The 27672-nt window shown below is 48.1% G+C and overlaps 1 protein-coding gene across 1 annotated transcript in view; it reads right to left on the reverse strand.

The window, feature by feature from the left end:
- Window positions 1–29: 29 nt before the first annotated feature.
- The window catches only part of SULT2B1 (sulfotransferase family 2B member 1), a 33633-nt gene continuing 5990 nt past the window's right edge, over window positions 30–27672 (reverse strand). Inside the window, 7 exon segments of the mRNA XM_036832203.1 lie at window positions 30–250; window positions 2282–2462; window positions 5128–5222; window positions 5441–5567; window positions 7840–7886; window positions 7889–8047; window positions 13824–13963. Coding sequence (XP_036688098.1) covers window positions 57–250; window positions 2282–2462; window positions 5128–5222; window positions 5441–5567; window positions 7840–7886; window positions 7889–8047; window positions 13824–13963 — 943 coding nt within the window. The 3' untranslated portion in view covers window positions 30–56.

Raw genomic sequence — 27672 nt, forward strand, 5'->3', positions numbered from 1 at the left:
CTCCGCGGCGCATCGAGGAGCCGGGGCAGTAGCGAGCGATGCGTTTATTCTCAGGGTCACGGGTGGGGTGGCTCGGAGTCCTGGTCTGGGCTGGCACTCGGGTCGGGACTGGGGTCGGGGTCCGGACCGGCGTCCTCGGGGTCCACGTCCCAGGGGAAGGTCGGCAGCCCCCGCATCCGCTCGCGGTAGACTCGGTCGAAGGCTTCGCTCTGCGCCACCGTGAAATGGTTCTTCCAGTCACCGCAGATCCCTGGAGGGAAGGGAGGGACGGCCGAGGTGAGGAGCATCCAGAGCCTCGTCCCCCGCCCCCAAGATCCCAGCACCTTCTTTCCCACCTCCTGGCCTTTGCCTATGGCGTTCCCGTTGCAAGAAGCGCTGTCCTTCCCCCGCCCCCCTCCATCTCCATTTTTGCCCCTTTCCCTCCTGTGATGATGGCTGACACTTACTTACACTGGCCACCAGTCGCCTGGCCAGACCCCTGGGCGCCATTCTTGCCTCCTCCCTCCCTCAGCTTCCTCCTGCCCTACTCCTCCCTCCAGCAGACCTCCTACCTTCCTCCACCGACCTCTTAAATCTCTACCCAGAATATCCGCCTCCTCACCTAGCATTCCTGCACATCCTTCGCAGCCCCTGTATCACCTCCCCTGTGCCCTGTCCCTCACCTCCCTTGCTAGAACAGGGCTTCCTCGCTCCAGTACTCCTACAGCGCTCTCCACTACCTTCAGTATTGCTCTGACACTGGGAACCAGGGCTTTCCCTGCACTTAGTGGGTGCCTGGCATCATGCTGACCGTTTGCCAGGATTCACTCCTTAGCCCCTCACAGCAACCGAGCAGGTAAGGGGCGTGACTTTGCTAGTTCTCTGTGCCCCGAGGTGAGCACTCAGATCCCTCAAGTTTCTTATCGCATGGGATAACCGGGGCCACCAGCCTTTACCTGGAATCCTGGGGCCAAAGTCATTTGGATCACAGTATTTTTTTTAACATCTTTATTGGAGTATAAATGCTTTACAATGTTGTGTTGGTTTCTGCTGTATAACAAAGTGAATCAGCTATATGTATACATATATCCCCATATCCCCTCCCTCTCACCCTCCCTATCCCAACCCTCTAGGTGGTCACAAAGCACAGAACTGATCTCCCTGTGCGACGCAGCTGCTTCCCACTAGCTATCTATTTTACATTTGGTAGTGTATATATGTCAATGCTACTCTCACTTCGTCCCAGCTTACCCTTCCGCCTCCCTGTGGATCACAGTATTTTGAATTTTAGCAAATACACCACATTACATGACACCCCTAGTGAGGTCTGGGGGGCTCCCTGTGGTGCGCTGAATAATGAGCTCCCACCAAGATGTCCACGACCTAACCCTTAGAACCTATGAATATGTGACCTGACATGGCAAAAGGGACTTTGCAGATGTGATTAAGTTAAAGATCTTGACGCTTAATGGCAAACATCCTTATAAGAGGATGCAGGAGGGTCAGTGTCAGAGACTAGAAGATGTTTTTGAAGGTGGAGGAAGGGGCCACGAGCCAAGGGATGCAGGCGGGTCTGGAAACTGTAAAGGCAGGGAACCGATTCTCCCCTAGAGTCTCCAGAAAGAACACGGTGCTGACACTTTAATTTTAGCCCAGTGAGGCTGATTTTGGACTTCTGACATCCAGAATGGTAAAGGAGTGAATGTGTGTGTGTGTGTCTGTGTGTGTGTGTGTTTAATCTTTTCTTTTCTTTTTTTTTCTTTTTTTGGCTGCGCCGTGCGAGATCTTAGTTCCCCAACCCCTGGGCCACGGCAGTGAGTCCTAACCACTGGACTGCCAGGAAATGCCCTGAATGTGTGTTGTTTTAAGGCACAAAGTTTGTGGTATTTGGTTCCAGCAGGAATAGAAAACTAATACACTCCCACCCTCAGCCTGTAATCCAACACTTGAATATTTCTGGGGTAAACATTAATGCTAAGAAGGATTCACAAGGACTCCAGATAGCCTCATAGTGTTCAGAGCTGGCTATGGCAACGCCTTGATGCGTTTTCTTCCCACGGGGAGCTCTCTGGGAGTGGTGGATCTGAGACGGCAGGCACATCCGCAGCACCAGCTGTGTGCCAGGCCCCGTGCTAAGCCCTGTGTGTGGATTCATGGGTCCACAGTGACCCCATGAAGGCAGTTCTGTTGGAGCAGCCCCATGTAACAGCCGGGAAACAGGCCCAGAGAGATTAAATAACTTGCCCAAGACACACAGCCAGGCAGTGGCCTAATGGGGCTTGGAACCCCAGAGTCCCCTCACCTTTCCGGAGGAAGGCACCGTGGCGTTGGTCCAGCAGGCTGGGGGGCAGCAGGGAGAAGTTGGACATGGTGTTGGCCTTCATGGCTTTGAAGGCCGAGTGCGCCACGACGGACTCCAGCGCCTCCTCGCCCAGCGGCCGGCCCAGGAACTGGCAGATGCGCTGCACGGAACTGTGGAGATCCTGGGGACAGGGGAGAGGGGTCAGGGGATGAGCCAGCGGAGGGAGGGGACCCCAGACCAGGGAGGAGCACCAGTCCCAGAGTTTGGATGCCTGACTCCCAACCCAGACCTGGAATCTGGGTGATTCTGCCTCTTTGCCTCAGTTTCCTCACCTCCAAGCCGAAGGGTTGGGCTATGGCCTCTGAAGGTTTTTGACAGTTTGGGGTTTTGGAGGGTTCTGTGGGTGGGAGGGAAGGGGTGGGCCTGGGTCAGAGGTCACAGCAGGGGGCAGAGGTCAGTCCAGCATCTTATGGAGTGTCACCCTCTTTCAGGTTTGAAACAGGTGTCAACTGGTCTGTGCCCCAAACCTGCCCCCCCACCCCTCAGGTCCCCATCCCAGAACAGCCCCGTCATTCACCCAGAGCCAGACTCCTGGCCCGGCCTAACCTCCCCTTGCCCCTTCCCCCTCTTGCCCCTGTCAGTCATCAGCCCTGTCCCTCCTGCTTCAGCTCTCTGCCATATCCCCTCCTCTGTGTCCCCACAGCCCCTAGCACTGGCCAGGCCTTGTCCTCGCCCTCTGGAGCCTCGCCTCACCCTCCTCCCCGGCCTCCCTGCCTCCAGTCCCTCACACCCAGAGCTGACCCTGCTCCTCCCCTGCTCCCAGCCCTCCTGCGGCTTCCCAGGGCCCCAGTCCCCAGGCCTGGCTTTTAAGGACAGGCATGGCGTGGTCTTTCCTCTCCTTCCCTGCGCTTTCCTCCCTGCAGGCCTTGGCACGGGGCTGCCAGGAATGCCCTGCACCACCCTTCTCCACCTGGCAACCTTACCCATCCAGATGCAGCTCAAGTATCACCTCTCTCATGACTGATGGTTCAAGTCACTGTGGATTAAGCACCTACTGTGTACCAATCTCTAGTCCAAGCCCCTCATGCGTATTTGTGCCAATCCTCCCAATAGCCTGGCAGAGAGGTGTCATTACCCCCATCAGTAAATGGAGGCCCAGAGAGGGGAAGACACTTTCCAGGGTCACACAGCCAAGGAGGAGCTCAGATTTGAGTCCCCAAAGCCCACAATCCTCTCTTCTATCTCCCTGGCTTCCCTGATATGCAGCTCCCGGCACAGTCAGCCTTCTGGTCAGTTCCACCGACCCCACGGCCCTGATTTTCCAGGTCATTCTTGGTTTCATAAGCCTCCATCCCTTTATCCTCTTGAACCACTGACGTGTCCCAGAAATTCTAACATGTTGGCAGTTCCTCACACTCAGGGGCAGCCCAGAAGCTCGGTCAGGCTGCGTGGCCCAGTTTTTGGTTCATAGAACAAAGCTTGATGGAAAACAGAGGGGAGGGGTGATGCCGAAATCTTTTCTAGATCTTTCCATCAAAAGAGATTTACCAGGGTGGAAAAAAAAAAACCAAACCCATGGGGTCTGCAGTGGAGAGCTATGTGCCTCAGGCAGTTTCTCAACTCTCTCGAGGTTATAAGCCCCCACTTTCCTCCTCTGTAAAATGGGGGCAATAATAATATGGGGTGAACCATTAAAAATTACCATATTTTACAGCTTGAGAGGCGGAAACATTAGCTGTTATGGTTATTATTAATCAGATAGGCCCTTGCTCAGAACCTAATTACTCTTACTTTGGCACACTATACTAACACTTTGCTGTACCTTGTCAGACGGTTACAATATGCCAATGCCAGGTACTGTGGTCCTCACAACAACCCTCTGAGCCAGCATTTTCCACCCATTTTAAGGATGAGACGTCTGAGGCTCTGAGATTTTAAAGAGGATTTTAACGGCTTTTTGAACACCAAAATCCAGTCTCTTTCTGCTACGCAAAGTATCAACAAAAAGGAGGATACGAAAAATACATGATATGCACACACGGGAAGAGAACGTGTCTGGGGCCGTTGGTGAAGGAACATGTATTGGGAACCACTTAGATTCCCAGCCTCTCAGAACAGATCTTTGTTAAGAACACAGAAGAGTTGGACACGTTCACTGGGGATTGGTCCATCTGGAAGCCCAGCGTCCTCCTTACAGCCGGGCAAAGTCGTAGTCATTCTGCATGGTCCCTTCTTCCAGGCAGCCCTTCCTGATTGCCCCAGCCAGAAGGCCTCTCTCTCCCAGGTGCCTGCCCCGGGAATGTTTGACGGGGTGCAGACAAGCTCCCCGTCTGCCTCCAAAGGCTGTTTCCTTCCACTGCTTCCCTCTGCCTTTCAGGTCACAACCATAGTGAAACCATCATCACTTCCCATGGGTCACAGTTTTGTATCGTCTCATTTAACCTATCACCTCCCCTGCTCAGAGGCCACCTGTAGCTCCCACCTACTCAGAGAAAAGCCAGAATCCTCACTGTGGGTCCCGTCCCCTCTGTGCCTTCATTTCGCACCCCACCCCCTCTCAGCTCTGGCCACTCCAGCCTCTTTGCTCTCCTTGGAACACATCAATCACACTCTCACCTCAGGGCCTTTGCACTGGCTGTTCCCTCTGCCCGAGACACTTTTCCCCAGATAGCTCCATGGCTCTCCCCTGACCACCGTTCTGAAAATCATGCCCACACACATTCCGGATCCTCCTTCCCCACTTGCCTTTTCTCCTCAGCTCTCTGCCATCTGGGAAGGGGAGCTGGAGGGCGTGAGGAAGGGAGGAGTGGGGGGGCGCTGGGTCGAGGTGCGGGAGGGGGAATCACCTGCTGCAGCTCCTCGTAGGTGATAAACAAGAAGTTCTCTTTGCCCTGCATCCGAATCCAGCCCTTAATGTGGTCGAACCAGGAGCCGAACTGCACTGAGGGCAGAGAGGCAGGCAGGGTGAGGGATGGGCAGCTGGGCCACCCCCCGCTGGGGCTCAGAGGGCCCCAACTAGCCCCACATGGCCCCAGGCTTTGGCCCCTTAGAGCTGGAGGCCTCCCTCCAAGCCCCCCATCCCTGCCTCTCCCCAGCTCCTTCTTATTCCTCCTCTGTCCACTAGGGGCTCCCCCCACCTCACTCTGCCCCAGTTCTCACCTTCGCCTTTGAGGAAGTTCTTCAGGAACTGGTCAGGTGTGCCAGGGTCCTTCAACTGCCTGGCGATCTTGGAGTAGTGATAGAGCGAGACCACCACGTCCCGGGGGTTCCGGCCCATGTAGATCACCTGTGTGTGGGTGTTGGGAAGAGGGGAGAAGATGTCAGACCCCGAGGCTTCGTGCCCTCGAGACTTCTCTCTTCTGATCCTGCAGCAGGACGGACTCAGGGTAGACTTCTCAAGGGACTTCCTAGCTAATGGGAGTTCAGATCAGTTCACCTCAATCCACAGGAGGGGAGAGCTCCCTCCAACCACATTCTAGGAAAAGAGAGGGGCTGTTTCAAGACCAGGTGTAGGGACAGTTTGGCTTCAGGAAATAAAGAGTGGAGGAGCAAGGCATGGGGTTCAGGGTAGGGGAGATCATGGTGAGGGGTGTTGACCAACAGAGAAGGACAGCCACCCTTCCTTCCTATTCCTGCAGCGGAGGCCCCAGCCTCCTCCTCAGCCTCCCAGCCTCCACACAGCCCCAGAGGGCCTTTCTGTACCCAGAGCTGACCGTGCCCTCCTTGGCTCTCCAGCGCCCCAGAGTGGAGTCCCAGACCCTGGGTCTGGCCTTCAAGGCCCTGATGACCTGGTTCCAATCTGTTTACCAGCTTGATATTCCACAACTAACCCCACTCCAGCCCCATCAGATCTGTCCTTCCCCAGGACCAAGGTCAGCCACCCGGGTGGTCAGCCATGGCTATGTGGCCAACCTCAACAAAGCCCTGGATGCCGAGGCTCGGGTGAGCTTCCTTGGTGCTACTCCGTGTGTGTTGTCACATGTCATTGCTGGGGACTGAGCACTGCCCATGCAACTCCACTGGGAGAGAGAGAACTTGAAGCTGGTGGCTGGTCTCACCTGGACGCTCCCCCAGGCACCTCTTCCTTCATCTTTTTTTTTTTTTTTGACTCGCCACACGGCTTGTGGGATTTTAGTTCCCTGACCGGGATTGAACCCGGCCTCGGCAGTGTGAGCGCAAAGTCCTAACCACTGGACCGCCAGGAATTCCCACCTCTTCTTTCATTGACCTTAATCTCTATCCTTTCTCTGTAATAAGCTGTAACCGTGAGTATAACAGCTTTGCTGAGTTCTGGAGTCCTTCTAGTGAATCACTGAGCCTGAAGGTGGACTTGGGGACCCCTAGATTGCAGTCTGATCTCTTCTCTGTCTATACTCACTTCCTTCCTTGGTGAATCCCACCAGTCTCCTGGCTTTAATTTCTCTGTCTGTCTCTCTGTCTCCTGTTTCTCTCTGTCTCTGTCTTCTCTCCATATATATATATATATATATACACATCTCAATAGGCTGCAAATAGATGTGTCCAGCCCACATCTCTCCTGTCAAATCCAGATTTGTCTAGCTCACGGCCCACTGGCATCTCCACCTGGGTGTCGATGGGTCACAGCAGAGCCATCTTCCCCCCAAACCTCTCCTCCCCAACCTCCCCATCTCAGTTCATGGCAGCCCCATCCTCCCAGTTGCTTAAACCAAACCCCCTGCAGTCACCCTTGACTCATTTGTTTCTCTCACACCCACATCCAACCTGCCAGCCACTCTTCCTGGTTCCACCTTCCAAATACACTCCAAACCAGCCCTTTTTCTTCACCTCCCTGTGACCACCACACCTGTTTGCCTCCATTGTCACCTCCTCCCTGGCACCTGGCTTCTGCACTCACCCTGATGGTCTGTTCCCTGACTTGCAGCCAGAGGCGCCTTGTGAAAATCTAAGTTGGATCCTGTTTCTCTCCTTGGCTCTGAGCCCTCCCCTGGCTCCTGTCTCACTCAGCGACAGGCAAACTCCCCACCAAAGTCCACACAGCCCTGCACATTTTGGTCCCTGTTACCTCTCTGACCTCATCTCTCTTCCTCTCCCCCTTGCTCACTTAGATGCAACCACACAGTCTCCTTGCTGGACCTCAGTGCATGCCACATCGACCCCAGGGCCTTTGCACCTGCTCGTGCCTCTGCCAGGAATGTCTTCCCCCAGACCCCCCCCTTTGGCTTCCTCCCTCACCTCCCAGGTCTTACTCAAACCACGCCTTCTTACTGAGGCCTCCTTTGACCACCCTATTTATAATTGCACCCCCTACCCCTAAGTCTAACCCCCACCTTCCCCTCCTTCTCAATGTGAACTGATCACCTTGGATGTATTCATCTTTTCCTTATTTACTCCATCTATTCTTTGGTCTGTCCCCTTTAGAATGTGGGCTCATAAGGTGGGTGTTCCTTGTGTGTGTATTTGCTGCTGTTCTAGATCAGGGCCGGGCACACAGTAGGTCCTCAATAAGTATGTGCTGAGTTCATCAGTTAGTTTATACTTTGCCCCACCAACACACACTCCCCTCCATCCTCCCACACCTTGGCCTTGGAGTTGAAGAAGGCCTTGGTGAAGAGCTGGATGGGAGGTGGGAGCTCATGAGGCGAGGGCTGGGCTGGTCGGGGAGGCTGAAGGCACCCATGATGGCCTCACACCAGGGCGACCGCTTCCAAATGGGCACTGAGCGGATCCAGGAGGGGTCCCCGTCCTTTAGGATTAAGCTGAGGATCTCAATCATCCAGTTTGTGCCTGTTGGAAGAATTGGGCAAATTAATCAGAGGTGGGAAGGGGTGAAGGGGGGATACAATCAAATTCATAATGGCTGCATTTATTGCACAATTTGCTGCATATGTTTATTGCATGGATTCCTCACACAGCACAGAAGTTAGGATTGGTTATCTTTTTTAAAATTGAAGTATAGTTGATTTACAATCTTGTGTTAGTTTCAGGTGTACAGCAAAGTGATTCAGATATTTTATATATATATATATATATATATACATATATATATATCTCTTTTTCAGATTCTTTCCATTGTAGGTTATTACAAGATATTACATATAGTTTCCCTGTGCTATACAGTAGGTCCTTGTTGTTTATCTCTTTTATATATAGTAGTGTGTATCTGTTAATCCCAAACTCCTAATTTATCCCTCTCTCTTCCCACTTAGGGTTGGTTATCTTTATTTTCAAAGCAGGAAACTGAAGCTCAAAGAAACAAAGTTGCTAACTAAGGCGGCAAAGCTAGGAAGTGGCACGTGGCCAGGATTGGCTAGCTGTCCCCCCAACCCATTTCGTTTCTCTACCGGGAATATAACAGGACGACATTTTTCCAGCCTCCCCTGAAGCTACATGTGGGACCGTGTGAATGAGTTCTGGCCAAGGAAGTGCAGTGGCAGCCATGTGCAGCCATTTCCAGACTTGGCCCATAAACACGGGCCACGTGACACCTCCTCCCCACCCCCACCTCCCCGCCCCCTGCTGGCTGAGTGCAGAGATGCCAGTGGAAACTGGGGCTCCTGGGGATGGCAGAGCCATAAGATGGAAGGAGCCAGGATGCTGGAGACAGCATGGATTTCCCCGCAACTTCCCTCCATCTATCCTGCACTAGGTGGAATTTACAGGAATGAGAAATAAATTTCTTTTTTTTTTTTGACGGCGCCACGCAGCTTGTGGCATCTTAGTTCCCCGACCGGGGATTGAGCCCGGGCTCTCGGCAGTGAAAGCATGGAGTCCTAACCACTGGGCTGCCAGGGAATTCCCAAGAAATAAATTTCTATTGAAATTTCTTCTTGAGATTCTGAAGCACTCCATTAATACATAGAGGAAGCTGGAACTGAATTCAGGTGGCCAGACTTAAATCTCAGCTCTTTTCACTGCCCTTTCATGGGAGTAAAGCCCTTGATTTCTTGAGGGAGCCACAAGCATCACATAGTAGGAAGGGATCTCATCCATGACCCAGTTCACAGGTCTGGATTCCAGGAGATTACAGGTAGGTCAGATGAGAAATAATAGTAATGTGAACAATCACTTGGTATTAGTATTATCTTGTCCTGGGTTCTAACAACTACCCTGTGCCAGTTCCCAGTGTATTGCCTCTCAGCTCCAAATCCACTCTTGGTTGCCCTGTTTTGTGCCCTTGGAGCTGTGTAAACGGATCTCCTTTGCCACCTAGCGCAATGTGAAGCTTTGTCAGTAGAGGGCGCAGAGGAGCCCTGCAGAAGGATGGGGTTTCTCTTCCTGGTTCTCCTGGGCTTCTCCCAGCCAGCTCTTGTGATGGACAGCGGCCAGCAGTGCAGTAGACCCCAGTGACACTTACTCCCCCTCACCCCGCCCCTCGTCCCAAAGCAAATTTCCTCGGGTGCTCTCTGCTTCAGCCCTAGAGGGAGGGGCTTCTCCCCTCATTGGCTCTTCCTGTATTGTTCAGGGTTCTCTTTAACCCTTGGTGTTTTAATCCCCTGTTACCAGTTAATAATTGTTTTTTTTGTGGGTATGTGGCAAAAGATACGTAACATGAAATTTACCAATTTAACCATTTTTAAGAGTTCGGTTCTGAGGCATTAAGTACATTCACATTGTTGTGCAAACATCACTACCGTCTATCACCAAAGCTGTTTCAAGCAAAGCCTGCTGTTTGGGGAACAGATTTCCACAACTTCTGTGGAGGGAAATTTGGCTATATTCATCAAAATTGCAAACACACAGAGGCTCTGACCAAGCAATTCCGTATCTAGGAGTTTGTTCTACAGATAAACGCATACGTGTGCAAATGACACTTGCACAAGATGTGGCATTGTGTGTAAAGTTTATATTGTGTATAAGTGCAAAAGACTGGGGACTTCCCTGGTAGTGCAGTGGTTAAGAATCCGCCTGCCAATGCAGGGACGAGTTCGAGCCCTGGTCCGGGAAGATCCCACATGCCGCGGAGCAACTAAGCCCGCCACAACTACTGAAGCCCGTGTGCCTAGAGCCCCTGCTCTGCAACAAGAGAAGCCACCACAATGAGAAGCACGTGCACGGCAGCGAAGAGTACCCCCTGTTCGCGGCAACTAGAGAAAGCCCAGCCCGCGCGCAGCAAGGAAGACCCAACGCAGCCAAAAATAAATTAATTAATTTTAAAAAATAATAAATGCAAAAAAATTGGAAACCAGGAAAAGCTAATCAGTAAGGAACTAGTTAAACAAGAATTCTTGTACATCTAATGTTATGCAATACTATGGAACTGTAAGAAAAACCAAAAACCAGGAAGCTCTTTGTTTACAGTTCCAAGATGGGATGATATCAAATACAAGGAAAAAGAAGGCACAACCATAAAACAAACAAAACAAAACAAAAACATGAGGCAAAATGGCATGTATCACATGTTAACTTTTATGGGAAAAAAGTAAAAAAAATTATGTACATTTTTTCTTGTACGTGCAAATTCTGGAATATACACAGAGACTACTGGTGACTGGGAGAAGAGAGATCTTACAGTGTAAACCTCTTTGTACCTCTTGAATTTTGAACTATGAATGCATTACTTTCTAAGAGAGAAATTAAGATAATTTAAACTTTTAAAAAATAGCTAGAATAACTGGACAACCATATGCAAACAAAAGAACCTTGATTTATACCTCATACCACATATAAAAATTATCTTAGATCATAGACTTTAGTGTAAAATCAAAACTGTAAAGCTTCTAGAAGAAAACATAAAGGCCATCTTATGACTTTGGTTTAGGAAAAGATTTCATAGCTATGACATCAAAAGTCTGATCCATTAAAGAACAAATTGACAATTGGAGCTCATCAAAATTTAAACTTTTGCTCTTAGAAGACACTGAAAAGAAAATGAAAAGGCAAGCCACAGACTTGGAGAAAATATTTGCAAACGGCATATCTGATAAAGGATGTGTACTCAGATTATATAAAGAACTCTCAAAACTCAATAATTAGAAAACAAACAACCCAGTTAAAAAGAGCAAAAAAAAAAAAAAAAAAAAAAAAAGGAACAGACACATTACCCAGAAAGATAATGATGGCTAGTAAACCCCTGAAAAGATGCCTCAACATCATTAGCCATTAGAGACATGCAAATTCGAACCACAATGAGATACTAGAACACATCTGTTAGAATGATTTTTTTTTAAAACTTGACAATATCAAGTGCTGACAAGGAAGCAGAGCATCTGGAACCCACCTATGTTGCTGGAGAGAATGCAAGATGGTAAAGCAGCTCTTGCTTGCCAAAAAGTGCAAGATGGTTTCCACTATGGAAACCAGTTTGGCAGTTTCTCATAAAGTTAAGCATACATAATTCCCATAAACTCAGCAATCCCACTTCTAAGTATTTACCCAAGATAAACGAAACGTTATTTCCATGCAGAGGACTTGTACACAAAGCTTCATAGCAGCTGTATTCATACTCATCCCAAACTGGAAAAAAACCCAAGTGTCCTTCAACAGATGAACAGATAAACCCACCGTGGTACCATCCAGCTGATGGAATACTCCTCAGCAATAAAAAATACAACAACTTGGATGATCTAAAATGCATTATGCTGAGTGAAAGAAGTCAGTCTCAAAGCTACATAGGGTTATATTCCACTATATGACATTTGGAAAAGGCAAACACTATGGGGCAGCAAACAGATCAATGGTTGCCCGGGGCTGGGTTGAGGAAGGAGCTGACCACAAAAGGGTGTGAAGGGTTTTTTGTTTGTTTTTAGGTGGGTGATGGAACTATCTATATCTTTTTTTGGCCGTGCCACATGGCTTGCAGGATCCTAGTTCCCCCACCCAGGGACTTGAACCCAGGCCTCCTGAAGTGGAAGTGCCAGTCCTAACCACTGGACCACCAGGGAAGTCCCTGAACTGCTCTATATCTTGATTGTAGTGTATCTTGTACATGTCTCTCAAAACTCATAGAACTCCAAGAGAAATGAAAACACGTCCACGGACAGACTTGTATATCAATGTTCCTACAGGCATTATTCATAAGAGTCAAAGAGTGAAAACAAACCCAACTGATTGTTTATCAACTGATAAATGAATAAGCAGCATATAGTATAACCATATCATGGAATATTATTCGGCCATAAAAAGGAATGAAGCACTGACAACAACTTGGATGAACCTCAAAAACATTACTCTAAGTGAAAGATACCAGACACAGAAGACCGTGTATTGTATCATTCCGTTTACCTGAAATGTCCAGAACTGGCAAATCCATACAGAGAGAAAGCAGATACCTAAGGCTTAGGGATGTGGATGTGGGGATTGGGAGGTGATGGCTAATGGGTACGGAGTTTCTTGTTAGGGGTGATGAAAATGTTTCTAAGTTGACTGTGGTGATGGTTGCACAACTTGGTGAATATACTACAGCCATAGATTTGTACACTTTCAAATGGGGATGAATTGTATGGTATGTGATTATTTTTTTATATGTTACCAAAAACCAAAGAACCCTCATCGAACTCTATGCTGGAAAAGGTGATATATAATATTTTGAAATTTTTCAAAAATATTTTGAAAAAAATTAAGAAGGCAGCTCCAAACATTTTAGAGAAGAACCCCCCCACCCCCTGCCACCAGGCCTCTCCTGTCACTCCCTCCACCGCAGTCCCACTGACCTTCTCTTGCTTCACTCAAACTCACCGAGCCACCTCCCACCTCAGGGCCTTTGCACATGCTGTTCCTCTGTCTAGATATGCTTTCCCACTCAAAACCGCTCTGCAGATTCCAACTCTCTGCATGAACATCTCCCCAGGAAGCCTGCCCTATCCCGCAGACCTTCTTATTACCTACACTTGATGCTCTCTTCACCTTTCCTTGGGCGGGGGGGTGGGGGGGTGGGGGACCCACCCTAACCCTAATTAGATAGTAATATAGGCGACTGCATGTTTAAATGAGCCTGTTTTCTCCCAACAAATGTCTCCTTTGTTCAGAGCTGTGTCTCCGCACATGGTAGACAATCAGTAAGTAGCATTTCAGTAACGAATGGAGAAAATTAAGATCTTTCTTTCCTTCCTTCCTTCCCTCCTTCCTTCCTTCCTGAAATGTTTATTGAATAAGTTCCAGGCACTGTTTTAGGTTCAAAGAACACAGCCGCGATCAAGACAAACCGGAATATCTGCACTCACTGAGCCATTGTTCTAGTGAGGAAACCAGAGACTAAATCAACAAATGAATATATGATATAGTGGCCGGCAGCGAAAGAAAAATATGAGGGGCGTTAAGGGATAGAGAGGGACAGGATGGGGACGCTATTTTAGCCAGGGAGGTCCGGGAAGGCCTCCCAAGGGGTGTGAGAGCCAGCCTGGTTGGAAGGGAGGGAGCGAGGCACACAGGGATCTGGGGGAAGGGTGCCCCCTGGCGGAGGGACCGGCCAGTGCAAAGGCCAAGCTCACCTCGGTTCTGAACGGACCAAGGCGTCCCCCGTCCGCCCCCCCCCCTCCCGCTTTCCTCTTCCATTCTCCTCAGTGTACCCTTCTCATCACCCACAACACTCTCCGTAGCACCCCTGCCCCGGCCCAGCGGGTACCTGACTTGGGGTAGGTGATGATGAAGATGTCGTCGTCCTGCACTTCCGAGTTCTCTGCGATACTGATGCTCTCAGGTGAGTAGATGCCGACGGGGAAGAGGATGCCTTTATACCTGAAGTATTCGCCTGACAAATTCTGGCTGTAGGAGGGTGGGGGAGGAGACACCGTAAGGACCGGGGAGGAGGCGAGGACAGAGGTCACCCCTGGGAGAGTGGGGGGCCAGGGGCCTGCTTTTTTTTTTTTTTTTTTTTAGGTCGGCTGCAGGCGGAATCTTAGTTCTCCGACCAGGGATCGATCCCGTGTCCCCTGCAGTGAAGCGCGGAGTCTTAACCACTGGACTGCCAGGGAAGTCCCACGGGGCCTGCATTTGAGTGTCCTTCGAGGTCCCAGGAGCCTGCACAGGGGTCCAGCTTACAGCTGAGGCCTCCAGGACAGACAGCGGCAGAAGAAAGTGGCGGAGGGATCTCGGGGCAGGTGATGGAGGGCAAGCAAGGAGATGGGCGAGGTGCACCCCACTCGCTGGTGGAACTCTGGCAAGGAATTTTCTCTGCGCCCCTTTTTCCTCATCTGCAAAGTGAGGATGATTTGCTAACACCCCATAACAATCCTACGAGGTGACAATGATTAGTATCCCCATTTTCTGGATGAAGGAAGCGAGGCACAGAGAGGTTGAGTGACTTGCCCAAAACCACACAGCTGGCGGGACAAGCAGCGCTTCACCTCTGCAAAGTGGGACTAAGCGCTTTCCACACGTTTACTCTTCACCCCAACCCTCCAGAAAGGCGCCACCCCCCATTTTACAAACATAGGCCAAAGAGTCAGGTGTCCTGCCCATTCCTAAGCGGCCACAGAGCGGCAGGGCCACCTGCGAAAACCAGATGTGGAGTCCCTGGGAAGCTGGGGCAGTCTTAAGCTTCAAACCCCTCACTCAAGCTGCTTTTCCCAAAACCCTGCTATGTGTTCACATAACCATACAAAGAAGTACAGTTTTCCAAAGTGAGATGTTTTGAGAGCAATCCGTTTAATTCGATCACTCTTGCCTTTGCAGGTTCCCTCGAGGTCTCCTGACCCTGGCGTGGGTGAGCGATAGGTGTTTGGGGGGACCTGGCTAAGCTAAAGCTGAGTTGGGGATACATTTCATTGGACTTTCCTGGGATATTTACAAGGTTTGCGGTCATGTCTGTGTATAGTTATGGGATGGCGAGCTGGCTGGGTGCAGGATTTGCTTCCGGGAGCACTTGCTGGGAACAAGTAATGACAGGGAGGCTGGGGACACGGAAGTCGGATCACGCTATCACATGTCCAGGGGCGCTTGGCACCAAAAGTATGGGGTGGAGGAGGAGGACTCAAGGTTTGAAGCCAGAAGCTGGTGTATTATTTTTCTGGAATGTTTGGAGTGTTTGCCAGCTTTCAAATGAAACAAGTCACTGTAATTTCTTTTTCTCGTTCTAAACAAACATTCCTTCTTCCTAATGTTGCAGTCACACGTACTGATTCTTCTTTCTTTTTTTGAAAAATTATTTATTTATTTTTTTTTGGCCACGCCAGGTGGCTTGTGGGATCCTAGTGCCCAGACCAGGGATTGAACACGGGCCCGCTGCAGTGGAAGCGCAGAGTCCTAACCACTGGACCGCCAGGGAATGCCCCTGATTCTTTTTCTTAAGGGGAATCCCCTCAAAACAGTATAAGCTTCAGGCCCCATGAAACACGGATCTGCCCATTCTTAGCCGTTACTCGGCGCTAATTTCCATTTGTGGTCCTTTCTGGTACCACTTAGGACAATACATCGAAACTGGGGGAAAAATTATGCGTGTAAGTGGGTTATACTGTCTGTGGATTTCATTTCAGGATAGTGAAGAGGATTTATAGATATTGTGAGGATTTATAAAGAGGGCTGGGGTCCGACCACACAGGTAAAACTCAGAAACAAAATGTTGAGCGAAGGATGAAGGACACAAGAGAGTCTAGATGATATGATTCGAATTAGGGGATGTTGAAACACAGGGACAAATAACCTATGATGTTAGAAGGCAGGATGATGGTTATCCCTGGGAAGTGGGGGCAGATGGGGGCGGGAACTGGTTACAAGGCGTGCCCTCTTTGCAAAATTCCTTGGGCAATTGACTGAAGCTCTGTTCACAGCACTTGTGTTTTACTTTAATAAAACATGCAATGCACATATGGTCACCTTATCTTTGATAAAGGAGGCAAGAATATACAATGGAGAAAACACAATCTCTTCAATAAGTGGTGCTGGGAAAACTGGACAGCTACATATAAAAGAATGAAATTAGAACCCTCCCTAACACCATGCACAAAAATAAATGCTAAATGGATTAAAGACCTAAATGTAAGGCCAGACACTATAAAACTCTTAGAGAGAACCATAGGCAGAACACTCTATGACATAAATCACAGCAAGATCCTTTTTGACCCACCTTCTAGAGAAATGGAAATAAAAACACAAATAAACAAATGGGACCTAATGAAACTTAAAAGTTTTTGCACAGCAAAGGAAACCATAAACAAGACGAAAAGACAGCCTTCAAAAAAAAAAAAAAGAAAAAAGAAAGACAGCCTTCAGAATGGGAGAAAATATTTACAAATGAAGCAACTGACGAAGGATTAATCTCCAAAATTTACAAGCAGCTCATGCAGCTCAATATCAAAAAAACAAACACCACAATCCAAAAATGGGCAGAAGACCTAAATACACATTTCTCCAAAGAAGATTTACAGATTGCCAACAAACACATGAAAGAATGCTCAACATCATTAATCATTAGAGAAATGCAAATCAAAACTACAATGAGGTATCATCTCACACCGGTCAGAATGGCCATCATCAAAAAATCTACAAACAATAAATGCTGGAGAGGGTGTGTGGAGAAAAGGGGAACCCTCTTGCGCTGTTGGTGGGAATGTAAATTGATACAGCCACTATGGAGAACAGTATGCAGGTTCCTTAAAAAACTAAAAATAGAACTACCATATGACCCAGCAATCCCACTACTGGGCATATACCCTGAGAAAACCGTAATTCAAAAAGAGTCATGTACCACAATGTTCATTGCAGCTCTATTTACAATAGCCAGGATATGGAAGCAACCTAAGTGTCCATCGACAGATGAATGGATAAAGAAGATGTGGCACATATATACAATGGAATATTACTCAGCCATAAAATGAAACGAAATTGAGTTATTTGTAGTGAGGTGGATGGACCTAGAGTCTGTCATACAGAATGAAGTAAGTCAGAAAGAGAAAAACAAATACCGTATGCTAACACATATATATGGAATCTAAAAAAAAAATGGTCATGAAGAACCTAGGGACAGGACGGGAATAAAGACACAGACCTACTAGAGAATGGACTTGAGGACACAGGGAGGGGGAAGGGTAAGCTGTGACAAAGTGAGAGAGTGGCATGGGCATATATACACTACCAAATGTAAATAGATAGATAGTGGGAAGCACAGGGAGATCGGCTTGGTGCTTTGTGACCACCTAGAGGGGTGGGATAGGGAGGGTAGGAGGGAGGGAGACGCAAAGAGGGAAGAGATATGGGGATATATGTATATGTATAGCTGATTCAATTTGTTATAAAGCAGAAACTAACACACCACTGTAAAGCAATTATACTCCAGTAAAGATGTTAAAAAAAAAACTTGCAATGAATGAATGAATGAATAAAACATTAAAGGGGAAAAAAATACGCTTCCCACTAAAACAACTGTTTTTAATTAAAAGGAGGCAAGGGAAAAAAACAATGGAGACGAGGTGCTGGGCCCAGTGAAGGTGAAACCCCAGCTGTCTTGCACAGGCCTTTTCTGTTAGTTTCTCCTCGTGCGCCCAGTTGACAGATGAGGAAACTGAGGCCCATTGAAGGTCTTGACTTACCCAGGGATCTCCCAGTGTCTTTCCTGAATGCCTCCACCAGCTTCAGAGATTTGAGGGATGGGGAATTTCTCCAAGGCTTGGCACCAGGTTCAGGCTTGCAGGAGAAGGACAAAAGCTAGAGAATTGTTTCCTCTGCCTGGGGTCGAAGGAGGGCTCTGGGGAGCCCAGGTAAGGCTCAGCCCAGCCAGGGTTTCCAAAGGGCAGTGTCCCAAGGCGGGGCTGGGAGGTGGCTATGGAAGAAGCTGGCATGTGGGCTAGGGTCTATTGGAAAAGGCCTCCTTTGTTCCTGGCTGGGGGATGTCCCCGAGGGGACCAGGAAGGAAGGGCTGGTCACCTCAGAGGGGTGGTGGCAGGGGCTTTGCAGGCCCTGCTTCTAAGCTTCTAAGCTTCTAACCGAAGTAGGACAGATGTGAGAAAGAGTGTGGTTCTGGAGCTGGACATTGCAGGCTCAGAGTCTGGCTTTGCACTCTCTAGCCGAGCTGAGGCCTGGGGCTTAATCTCTCTAGGCCTCAGTTTCCTCAACTGTAAAATAGGGATTAGAAGTAGCATGGTGTCTTGGTTAACGGCATAAACCCTGGAGCCAGAATACATGAGTCTGAATCCTACCTCTCTCCAGTCATGCGGATGTGGGCAAGTCACTCATCCTCTCTGTGCTTCAGTCCTTTCATCCATAAAATGGGGATAATAAGTAAGCATTACCTCATAGGATGGTCGTGAGCATGTAAAAAGTGCTTAGAACTGGGCCTGACATAGGAATATGCACTATATAAATGTTTCTTAATTTTTTAAAAATAGAGATAGTGGGAGGGTTTAATGCACCCATAGAAATAAAAATGATTAAAATAGAGCCTGGCTTGTGGTCTGCATTCGATAAATCCAGGCTAAAATTATTGTTATTATTATACTTAGTAATAGAGGCAACACCGGGCATCGTGTGAGCCCAGAGAAGGGGCTGCTTGGCACCGCCTTTGGCACACAGTAGGCCCTCAGCTTATTGTAATTGCTTTACTGTTCAGTGATGTCATAGGTTGAGCGCAGGCAGCAGAATTAGTGATGTCACTAGTTGCCAGGCAGATTTAGGCCAGTGGGCGGGGCTGTGAGGCCATCAGTCACTAGGCAGATTAGCTGCTAAGTGCCTGGGTCTTGGCTCTGGTGGGTCACATGTGCTCTCTCTGTGCTCTGGGCAGCAGATCTCACCTCTTTGAGCCTCAGTTTTCTCTTCTGACACATGAAGATAACAGTAATCTCAACCTCAAGGTTTTAATCCTACCTAAAGATTAAAAGGGATAATATACATTAAGCCCCCCGGCTCCTAATAAATGCTCAGGACACTGAAGCTCCCTTTAGCGTACAGCGCTATTTTTGTCTTTGATCTCACCAACAGCTCCTTGAAGGAGAAATGTCCTCCCCAGCTTACCAGAGAGGAAAACGGAGTTGCCAACCAGGAAAAGATACTGTGCCCTTCAGGAGTCCCTGAAATAGTCACTGAATACATACATGAATAAATATGAGGGTGTCCCGCCATCCGCCTCAGCACTTACAATCTCCAAATTGGGGGTCCAAGCCCCACCCCAGGAGGCCAGGGTGGAATCCACAGTTCTGGCACATTGTTGGTGCTCAACCAGTATTTGACTGAATGAATGAACGTGTGAATGAATGAATGTGTGGTTGAATGAATGTGTGACTGAATGAATGAATGGAATGTGTGGTTGAAGGAATGTGTGAATAAGTGAATGTGTGATGAATGAACGTTTGAATGAATAAATGGGCAAATGAATGAAGTGGGTTACCAGGAAAAAAGTTAAGGAAAGTCAAAGAGCACTTGTTACCTCCTTTCACCTGCCTCCGTGGTTCTCAGCCCTGGGCATTTTAGAATCCCCTCTGGGGACTTTAGAAACTTCCAAAGCCTGGCCTCATTCCAGGTGGACAGTGTCCAGACCTTTACCATGCGCCCTCTGGGCCCAGAACAACTAGTTACTCAGTAAATGACTGTTGCATCAATGTTCAATAAATAATCGAAACATGACTGGGGAGAGCTGGGATCTCCCTGCATGTTACGAGGCGACAGGTGAGAAAATGGAGGTTGAGGGAGGGAAGCGATTTGGCCAAGGCCATGCAGCAAGGTACCGAGCAGAGCTGAGATTTGAACCTCAGCCCCGTAGACAGTTCTGTTCCAGGCCATCCTTCCCCACGTCCCCCCACTACAGTCAAAGCCCCCCCAATGCACCGAGCACTATTCCAGCCTCTGGCCTTGTATCAGCTGTTCCTCCTGCCAGGAGGCTGGAGAGGGGGGACCCCCACCCGGATTCCTGCTTGGCTGAATCTTACTGTGTGTCCCCAAACAGGTGCTGTGCGTATTCTCTCCCCACCTTGTAAATTAAATCTGGCCCTGGTGGGTGACCTTTCTACTCTCCCTGGGCTCCAAGCCCATTCTTTTCCCATGCCAGGTCCAGGCCTGGCATGCAGCTATTGCTTGGTTGGAGCAGAGGAATGAAGATGATAATTGGGCTGGGGCAGGAGACCAGCAGCAGGAGAACAGCGGACAGAGCTACAGCCCACGTGATGGGCAATGGGCCAAGGACGTACTTAGCCTCCTCGAAGGGTGCCTGGTCTGCCCTGCCAGGAGACCCCAGGACATGAAACTCTAAGAATGGCCCCAACCTGGCGACCCTTCCTTCCTCCCATCCCCCCCACCCCCCAGCCACCAGGCATTAGCTTTTCTTCTCTGCCCCACTACCCCTGTCCAGCTCAGGTCTCCTCCTCGCCCCCCTGGGACCCTCAACGAAGCCTCCTCCCCAGTCTCTTGGCCTTCAGTTTCTCCTTCCTGTTCATCCCCCACGTGGCCCAGAGCTCAAGGCCCTCCGTAGCCTGGTGGTGGTGGGGGGGTCCTGTCTGGATTGCAATGTATCAAAACACGGAGGGCCTCCATCAATATTATGAAGAAATACAAATAACACTCACAGTGCCCCTCTGCCCGACACTCCTCACTACATTATGGCCTTAGTTGTTTATTTCCTCAACAACCCTAGGAGGCCACCCGCTATAGTCTGTCTATCCCCGCGTTACAATATGAGGAAGTAGAAGCCCAGAGAGGCAAAGTCACTTGGCTAATATCACACAGCGGCAGAGGCAGAGCTGGGGTTTGAACCCAGGCAGGTGTTAGCCCCACAGTCTGCCACCCCTAGTCACCCAGTGCCATGGGGGGGTAGCGCCTCGCCAATCGTCATACAGTTGTCCTCAGGTGTGCTCATTCTGGGCAGTGGCTCTGGGGGTCTTGGGGGTGGGGGGCGGTCAGGAAGACACAGGTTGACCTCAGGCAGCTTACATGACCTCTCTAAGTCCCAGTGTCCACCTCCTTCCCCTTGGTCACAGGAAATATTTAACTCCCCAGGTGTATATTATAATGATTATCATTATATTGTATTATATTCTATATCATATATCAATAGACCTCAATGAAATATCTTAAGATAGCACAGATTTTAAAGCAGAGTTCTTCCTTCTCCTGGGAGTTCACCCAAGAGAAACAAAAACTCTTTTTCACACCAACATCTTACTCGCATGTTTATAGCTGCCCTATTCATAATCGCCCAAAACTGGGAACAACGCAAACGTCCATCAGCAGGTGAGTGGATAAACAGTGGTACATGTACACCACACGGTGCTACTCAGCAAGGACCAGAAGTAAACCTTTGATACTCACCACCGCACAGATGGTCCCAAAGGCATTGGGCGGAGTGAAGGAAGACAGACTCAGGAGATCACCATCTGTACAATTCCATTAATGACTGTGGTGGGTGGAATGATGACCCCCCCCACAAAGATGTCCATGTCTCAGTCTCCAGAAACTGCGAATATGATCCATTGCACCATAAAAGGGATTTTGCTGCTGTGATTATGTGCAGGATTTTGAGATGGGGAGAGAATTCAGTGGGCCCTAAATGTCATCACAAGGGTCCTTGTAAAAGGGAGACAAGAGGGTTAGAATCAGAGAGAGAAGATATAATAATGGAAGCCAGAGGTCAGAGAGGAGAGAGATTGGAAGAGGCTACGCAGCTGGCTTTGAAGAGAAAGAGGAAGGGGCCACGGGCCAAAGGATGCAGGCCCTCTAGGAGCTGGAAAGGCACAGAAGGGAACGGGAGGAGTGCCACCCTGATGACACTTTTGATTTTAGCCCAGCAAACACTGATTTCAGACTTCTGACCTCCAGAAATGCATGAGCAAAATCTGTATTGCATTAAGCCACTCAGTTGTGGTCATTTGCTGCAGCAGCAATAGGAACTAATATGTCATTTTTGACAAAAGACAAAAGTATATGGAAGGGGAAATATATCAGTAGCTGTGGGGATGAGGGGTGGGAGGGGGAGGAGGGGCAGCTAGGGATAGGGGAGGGTTTGTGACTACAAGGGCTGATGGTGCAGTTTTGTATTCCTGATTGTGGTGATGGTTACACAAATCTATACATGTGTTAGAATTCATAAAGCTATACACACCCCCCTACCACAAAATCAATTTTACTGATTGATTTTTTTTTTTTAAAAAAAACCTCATTCATATAAATGTCAATACTTAACACCCATTAACCACTATTATAACAAGACATCCCGTTGGCCGGCGTCCCTCTTGACTACCCAGGGTTGTGCAGAGAAGCAACACCTGCCTATATTACAGGCCTGCCTTTGATTTGCAGTGTAACCTGAGGTCACTCTCAAAACCTCTTCTGGTTTCATTTGATGAACGAGCAGTGATGGGTGGGCAGGGACCAGGACCTCTTTTCCAGGGACCTTCCAGTCTGATGTTCAAAGAGAGCTCACCATTCCAGGAGCTTTAGGCCATCTTGCCTGAGATGGGGCAAATTCATTCATTCGGCCCACAGATATTTATTGAGCCCCTACTATGTGCCAGGCCCTGGGGGATAGGAAAGTGAGTGCAACTGACAAAAAACACAACAAACAAAAAAACAACAAAACAAAACAAAAAACCCTATTGCAGTTTATGTTGAATGAAACAATAAATTAACACGGAATGTTTAAAATGTAGTGTATCGGATAGTGATGGAAAAAATGAAGCTGGTGGGGGAAGGGAGCATCTGGGGTTGGGAGGGTTTGCAATTTGAGATCGATGGAATCAGGGGAGGGCCCTCCGAGGAGGTGACATTCGAGCAGACCTGAAGGAGGTGAGGGAAGAGCCGTGTGTTTGTGTGTGTGTGTGCGTGTGTGTGTGTGTGTGTGTGTGTGTGCATGCGATCCAGCCGCACGAGGAGTTTTTCCGCAGCCCCGCTGTCCTGCTGACTCACAGCGGGTGCCTGTGGTCAACTCGCCTGCCTTTCTCCGGAGAGCATTGCCAAGGCTCCTCGAGCCTGAGCTGGGTTCAGTGCGCCTTATTCCCAGGGCACCTTGTGCAGTGGCAGCCGCCCTCCTTTGCCTGAGCTGCTCTCGCCTGCAGGAGTGCCTTCCCTCACCTCCCGAAATTCCTCCGCCTGGAGCCCATCTGGGCAAGCGTCCCCATCTCCTCAAGCGTCCCCATCTCCTCTGGCCACCTCCGTCTCAGTGGAATGACTCACGCCTTGGCCAGAGCGCAGAGAACCGGGCTCTTTCACTCTCCTGCTCTCATCTGCTGCGGCCGAGGAGACTGATTAGAATAACCTCTTTGGAAGATCACTTGGCCAACATTTTAAGTTATACAGGCCACCTCCACTCAAGCAGAGGACACCGGGTCCATGCGCATTTTTACCCCTCTCAGCATTCTGTTCTTTTCTTTCATAGCCCTTTTAATACTTAGTAACTATTTTCTTTGTCTATTGACTTCTTGAAATCAATCTTCCCCACTAGTAGTGGAGCTACAAGGGAACAGGAATTCTGCTTCTCCCATGTCCACCTCCAAGAGCCAGCATCAGACAGGCAGGCAGCACTCCATTATATCTGTTGGATGCACAAATGAACGTGACCTCCAGAAATTTATGGGATGGGTGCCCTTGAGGAAGTGCCCGGTGATATATGTACCACCATGCTAATTGCAACATTGTAAGAGGGACCCGAACAACAGAGAACTGGTTAAATAAATCAGGACTGGATGAATAAATCACCGCCTGCAAACCTTGGAATCCAGCCATTCAAAGGATGCGTTTATGTTTTGATAGGGATTGGGGTTACACATGTATTTCTCAAAATGGCACACTTAATAAGTTTGTGCAGTGCCCTGTATATAAACATCATCTATTAAAAAAAAAAAGCCCATAAACAAGTGTTGAAGTCTATTTCATAATATGCAGCCTGGAATGTTTAAGGTGAAATGTTCTGATGGTTGCAAATCACTCCTTTGAAATGCATCACCAATAAAGATTGCTGGATGGATAGAAAGATGTACAGATATATGATAAACAAGTATAATAAAATTTTAGGAGTAGTGGGTATAGAGGGGGTGCGTGCTGAATAATTCCTCCAACGTTTTTCTGTGTCCTGGAATTTTCATTATGAAAATTCCAAAAGATTGGAGGGGTAAGGAGGTGGCATTTATTTGGGAAGATGTCTCAGATATTACAGAGAGTGAAAAGACAGGGGCAGAGCCAGATATAAAGTAGTATCTTACTTATGTTTAAAAAATAAGTAAGTAAAAACAAGATACACACATAGAGAAAAATTTTCTGGCAGGCAAGCGTTAGAAGTGATTACTCTGGGGATGGATCTGGGGTGGTTGCGAGAACCAGAATTTTCCATTTTATGTCCTTCTGCACATCTTGAATTCTGAACTGTGAACACAATGGCAGTGACTGCCATGTTCTCGCCCTCTGCCCCCGTGGCTGGTGGGACCAGAGAGGTTTCTCCGGGGACTTGGGAGTCACGGGTGGAAGATGGTAGAGCCGGGCCTGGCATCACATCACCAGGAGAGCCCACGTGGGGCTGGGATGTGAATTTGAAATGAACTTCTACCGTGTTAAGATCCAGAAGTGGGCAGATGTTTTTTACACCTGCTAGACTGCCTTAATACGGCACATGTGTACCTTTCCTTCTTTTTAGAAAATCTAATTAGGAAAATAAAAGGAATTCCCTGGAGATCCAGTGGTTAGGACTCAGTGCTTTCACTGCCATGGCCCGGGGTTCAATCCCTGGTTGGGGAACTGAGATCCCACAAGCTGCACAGCAGGACCAAAAAAAAATTTTTAAAAAAAAAGGGAAATAACAAATTATTGGATTGTATCTCTGTATCTATTGATCACCTGGGTTTATTAATAAGTTATATGTATTTATAATCATCTGGGCTTGTTAACAAGTTAATGGTCTCCCCCAGCACTGCCATGCCAGCCTCTGGGGATCCCCATACTACCAGCTTGGTGTGTAACTTAACCGCACTTATAGAAGTACATGCGAGCACAGAGTGGGCACTCAGCTTCCTTCTCTGCTCCTCCTCGTCCTGCTTTTTTTTTAAAAAAGTATTATTTATTTATTTATTTATTTAGGCTGCTCCAGGTTAGTTGCGACATGCCTGTGGGATCTAGTTCCCCGACCAGGGATGGAACCCGGGCCCCCTGCATTGGGAGCGGGGAGTCTTACCCACTGGACCACCAGGGAAGTCCCCGTCCTCCTTCTAAGCAATATTGATATCAGACCTTACTCTGCATCTTGCTTATTTTTTAGTTACTCTACTATGGCAGTCTTTTCAAATCTGCAGCTATCTCCTTGTTTTGATCTTATTTTATTTATTTTTTTAATTAATTTTTATTGGAGTATAGTTGGTTTACAATCCTTGTTTTAAAAATAGCTGCCAGGGGGGCTTCCCTGGTGGCGCAGTGGTTGAGAGTCTGCCTGCTAGTGCGGGGGACACGGGTTCGAGCCCTGGTCTGGGAGGATCCCACATGCCGCGGAGCGGCTGGGCCCGTGAGCCACGGCTACTGAGCCTGCGCGTCTGGAGCCTGTGCCCCGCAACGCGGCGGGGGGGGAGTCACGATGGTGAGAGGCCCGCGCACCGCGATGAAGAGCGGCCCCCGCGCCGCGATGAGGAGTGGCCCCCGCTTGCCGCAACTAGAGAGAGCCCTCGCACGAGGCGAAGACCCAACACAGCCAAAAATAATAAATAAATAAAAATTAAAAAAAAAAAAAAAAAATAGCTGCCAGAGCATTATTTACAATTGCCATGGTATGGAAGAAACCTAAGTGTCCATTAACACATGAATGGCTAAAGAAGATGTGATAAGGACTTCCGTGGTGATCCAGCGGGTAAGACTCTGCACTCCCAATGCAGGGGGCTGGGTTCGATCCCTGCTCTGGGAACTAGATCCCGCATGCCACAACTAAGAAGTCCGCATGCTGCAACTAAAAGATCCCGCATGCCACAACTTAAAAAAAAGAAAAGAAGATGTGAGATATATATATATATATAATAGAATATTCGTCATAAAAAGGAGGAAATTTTTCCATTTGCAGCAACATGGATGGACTTGGAGGGCATTATGTTAAGTGAAATAAGTCAGACAGAGAAAGACAAATACTGCATGATATCTCTTATATGTGTAATCCCCAAAACACAACAAACTAGTGAATAAAACAAAAAAGAAGCAGACTCACAGATATAGAGAACAAAGTAGTGGTTACCGTTGGGGGGAGGGAAGGGGGGAGGAGGAACATAAGGGTAGGGGATTTTTTAAAAAGGGTTATTATGGGATTATATGAAATCATGTTGTGAAACTTTTGAAAATTTTAAAGCACTATAGAATTTAAAGAATCTTTCATTCAATAAAAAAATTTTTTAATGGCTGCGAGATATCCCATTTCCATCTTGAACATTATTTTCCTGTTGAGGAAACGTCCTAATTTTTTTTTCGTGTTTTCAATTATTTAATAACAGATGGAAATTATTATCACCTAAAGTTTTAGAATCATTATTTTTCTGCTTATGAAAATTACATATAGAACATTTGGAGGATACAAAAAATAATAGAGAAGAAAATAAATATCACCTGCAATTCCCCCCACATAGAAATGACCATGATATAGAGATAGGTGGATAGCCAACTAGAACTTTGTCTCTCAAAGCCTCCTAATTTTAAGTGAATTTTGACAAATGCATAATACCTCCATGCAATCCGAACCCCTATCATAATATAAAAGAGTCGATCACCCCAGAATATTTCCTGGTGCTTCTTCCCAATTAGCTCCCACCTCCACCCTCAGGCTACCACTGTTCTGAGTTTTTCCATCATAAATTGACTTGGCTGGTCTTGGGCCTTCTAGAGCTGTCAACTTATAGAAAGTACTCTTTGGCATCTGGCTTCGTTTGCTTAGCATAATACTTTTGACATGCACCTGTGTTTGTGTGTGCATTATAGTTTGTTCCCTTTTATGTCTGAGTAGAATTCGACTGTATGAATAGATTACGGCGTGTTGACCCATTCTCCTGTTCATGGCTGTTTCCGGGTTCTGCTAATATGCATAAACCCACTGTGACCATACTTGTCTTCGTGTGGAAACTACATGATCATTTCTCTTGGGCAAATAAGTAGCATTGGAATTGCAGGGTCATAGGGTGGGATGTCATACTGTTTTGATTATAGTAACTTTATAGATTTTAAGTTCTGATAGGGTAAATTCTCCCTCCCCATTCTTTTTTTTTTTTCTTCCCTGGCTATTCTTGCACATTTAAAATCTATACACACTTTTAAATGATTTTTTGGTTTATTACTTTGATGATGATGATGATGATGATGATAGAGGACAATCTAGCTAAAGAAATGAATCACTCTCTTCAAATTCTCAGGGTTCTTTGTACTGCATCCCTGGCTCTGTCCCTCAAAGCCCAGCAGATTCTTTGTGGCTCGGTGGCCTGCACTGCCCCACCTCCCCTCGATTCCCACGCTAGCACAGCCAGTGTTGTTCCGTTCCCACTGTCAAGTTCAACTTGTTCCCTGCATACGCCATGCTCCACCACACCGTTGGAACTCTGCACGTGCTGTGC

This window comes from Balaenoptera musculus, chromosome 19 (assembly GCF_009873245.2).
Source record: "Balaenoptera musculus isolate JJ_BM4_2016_0621 chromosome 19, mBalMus1.pri.v3, whole genome shotgun sequence".
Lineage (NCBI taxonomy): Eukaryota > Metazoa > Chordata > Mammalia > Artiodactyla > Balaenopteridae > Balaenoptera > Balaenoptera musculus.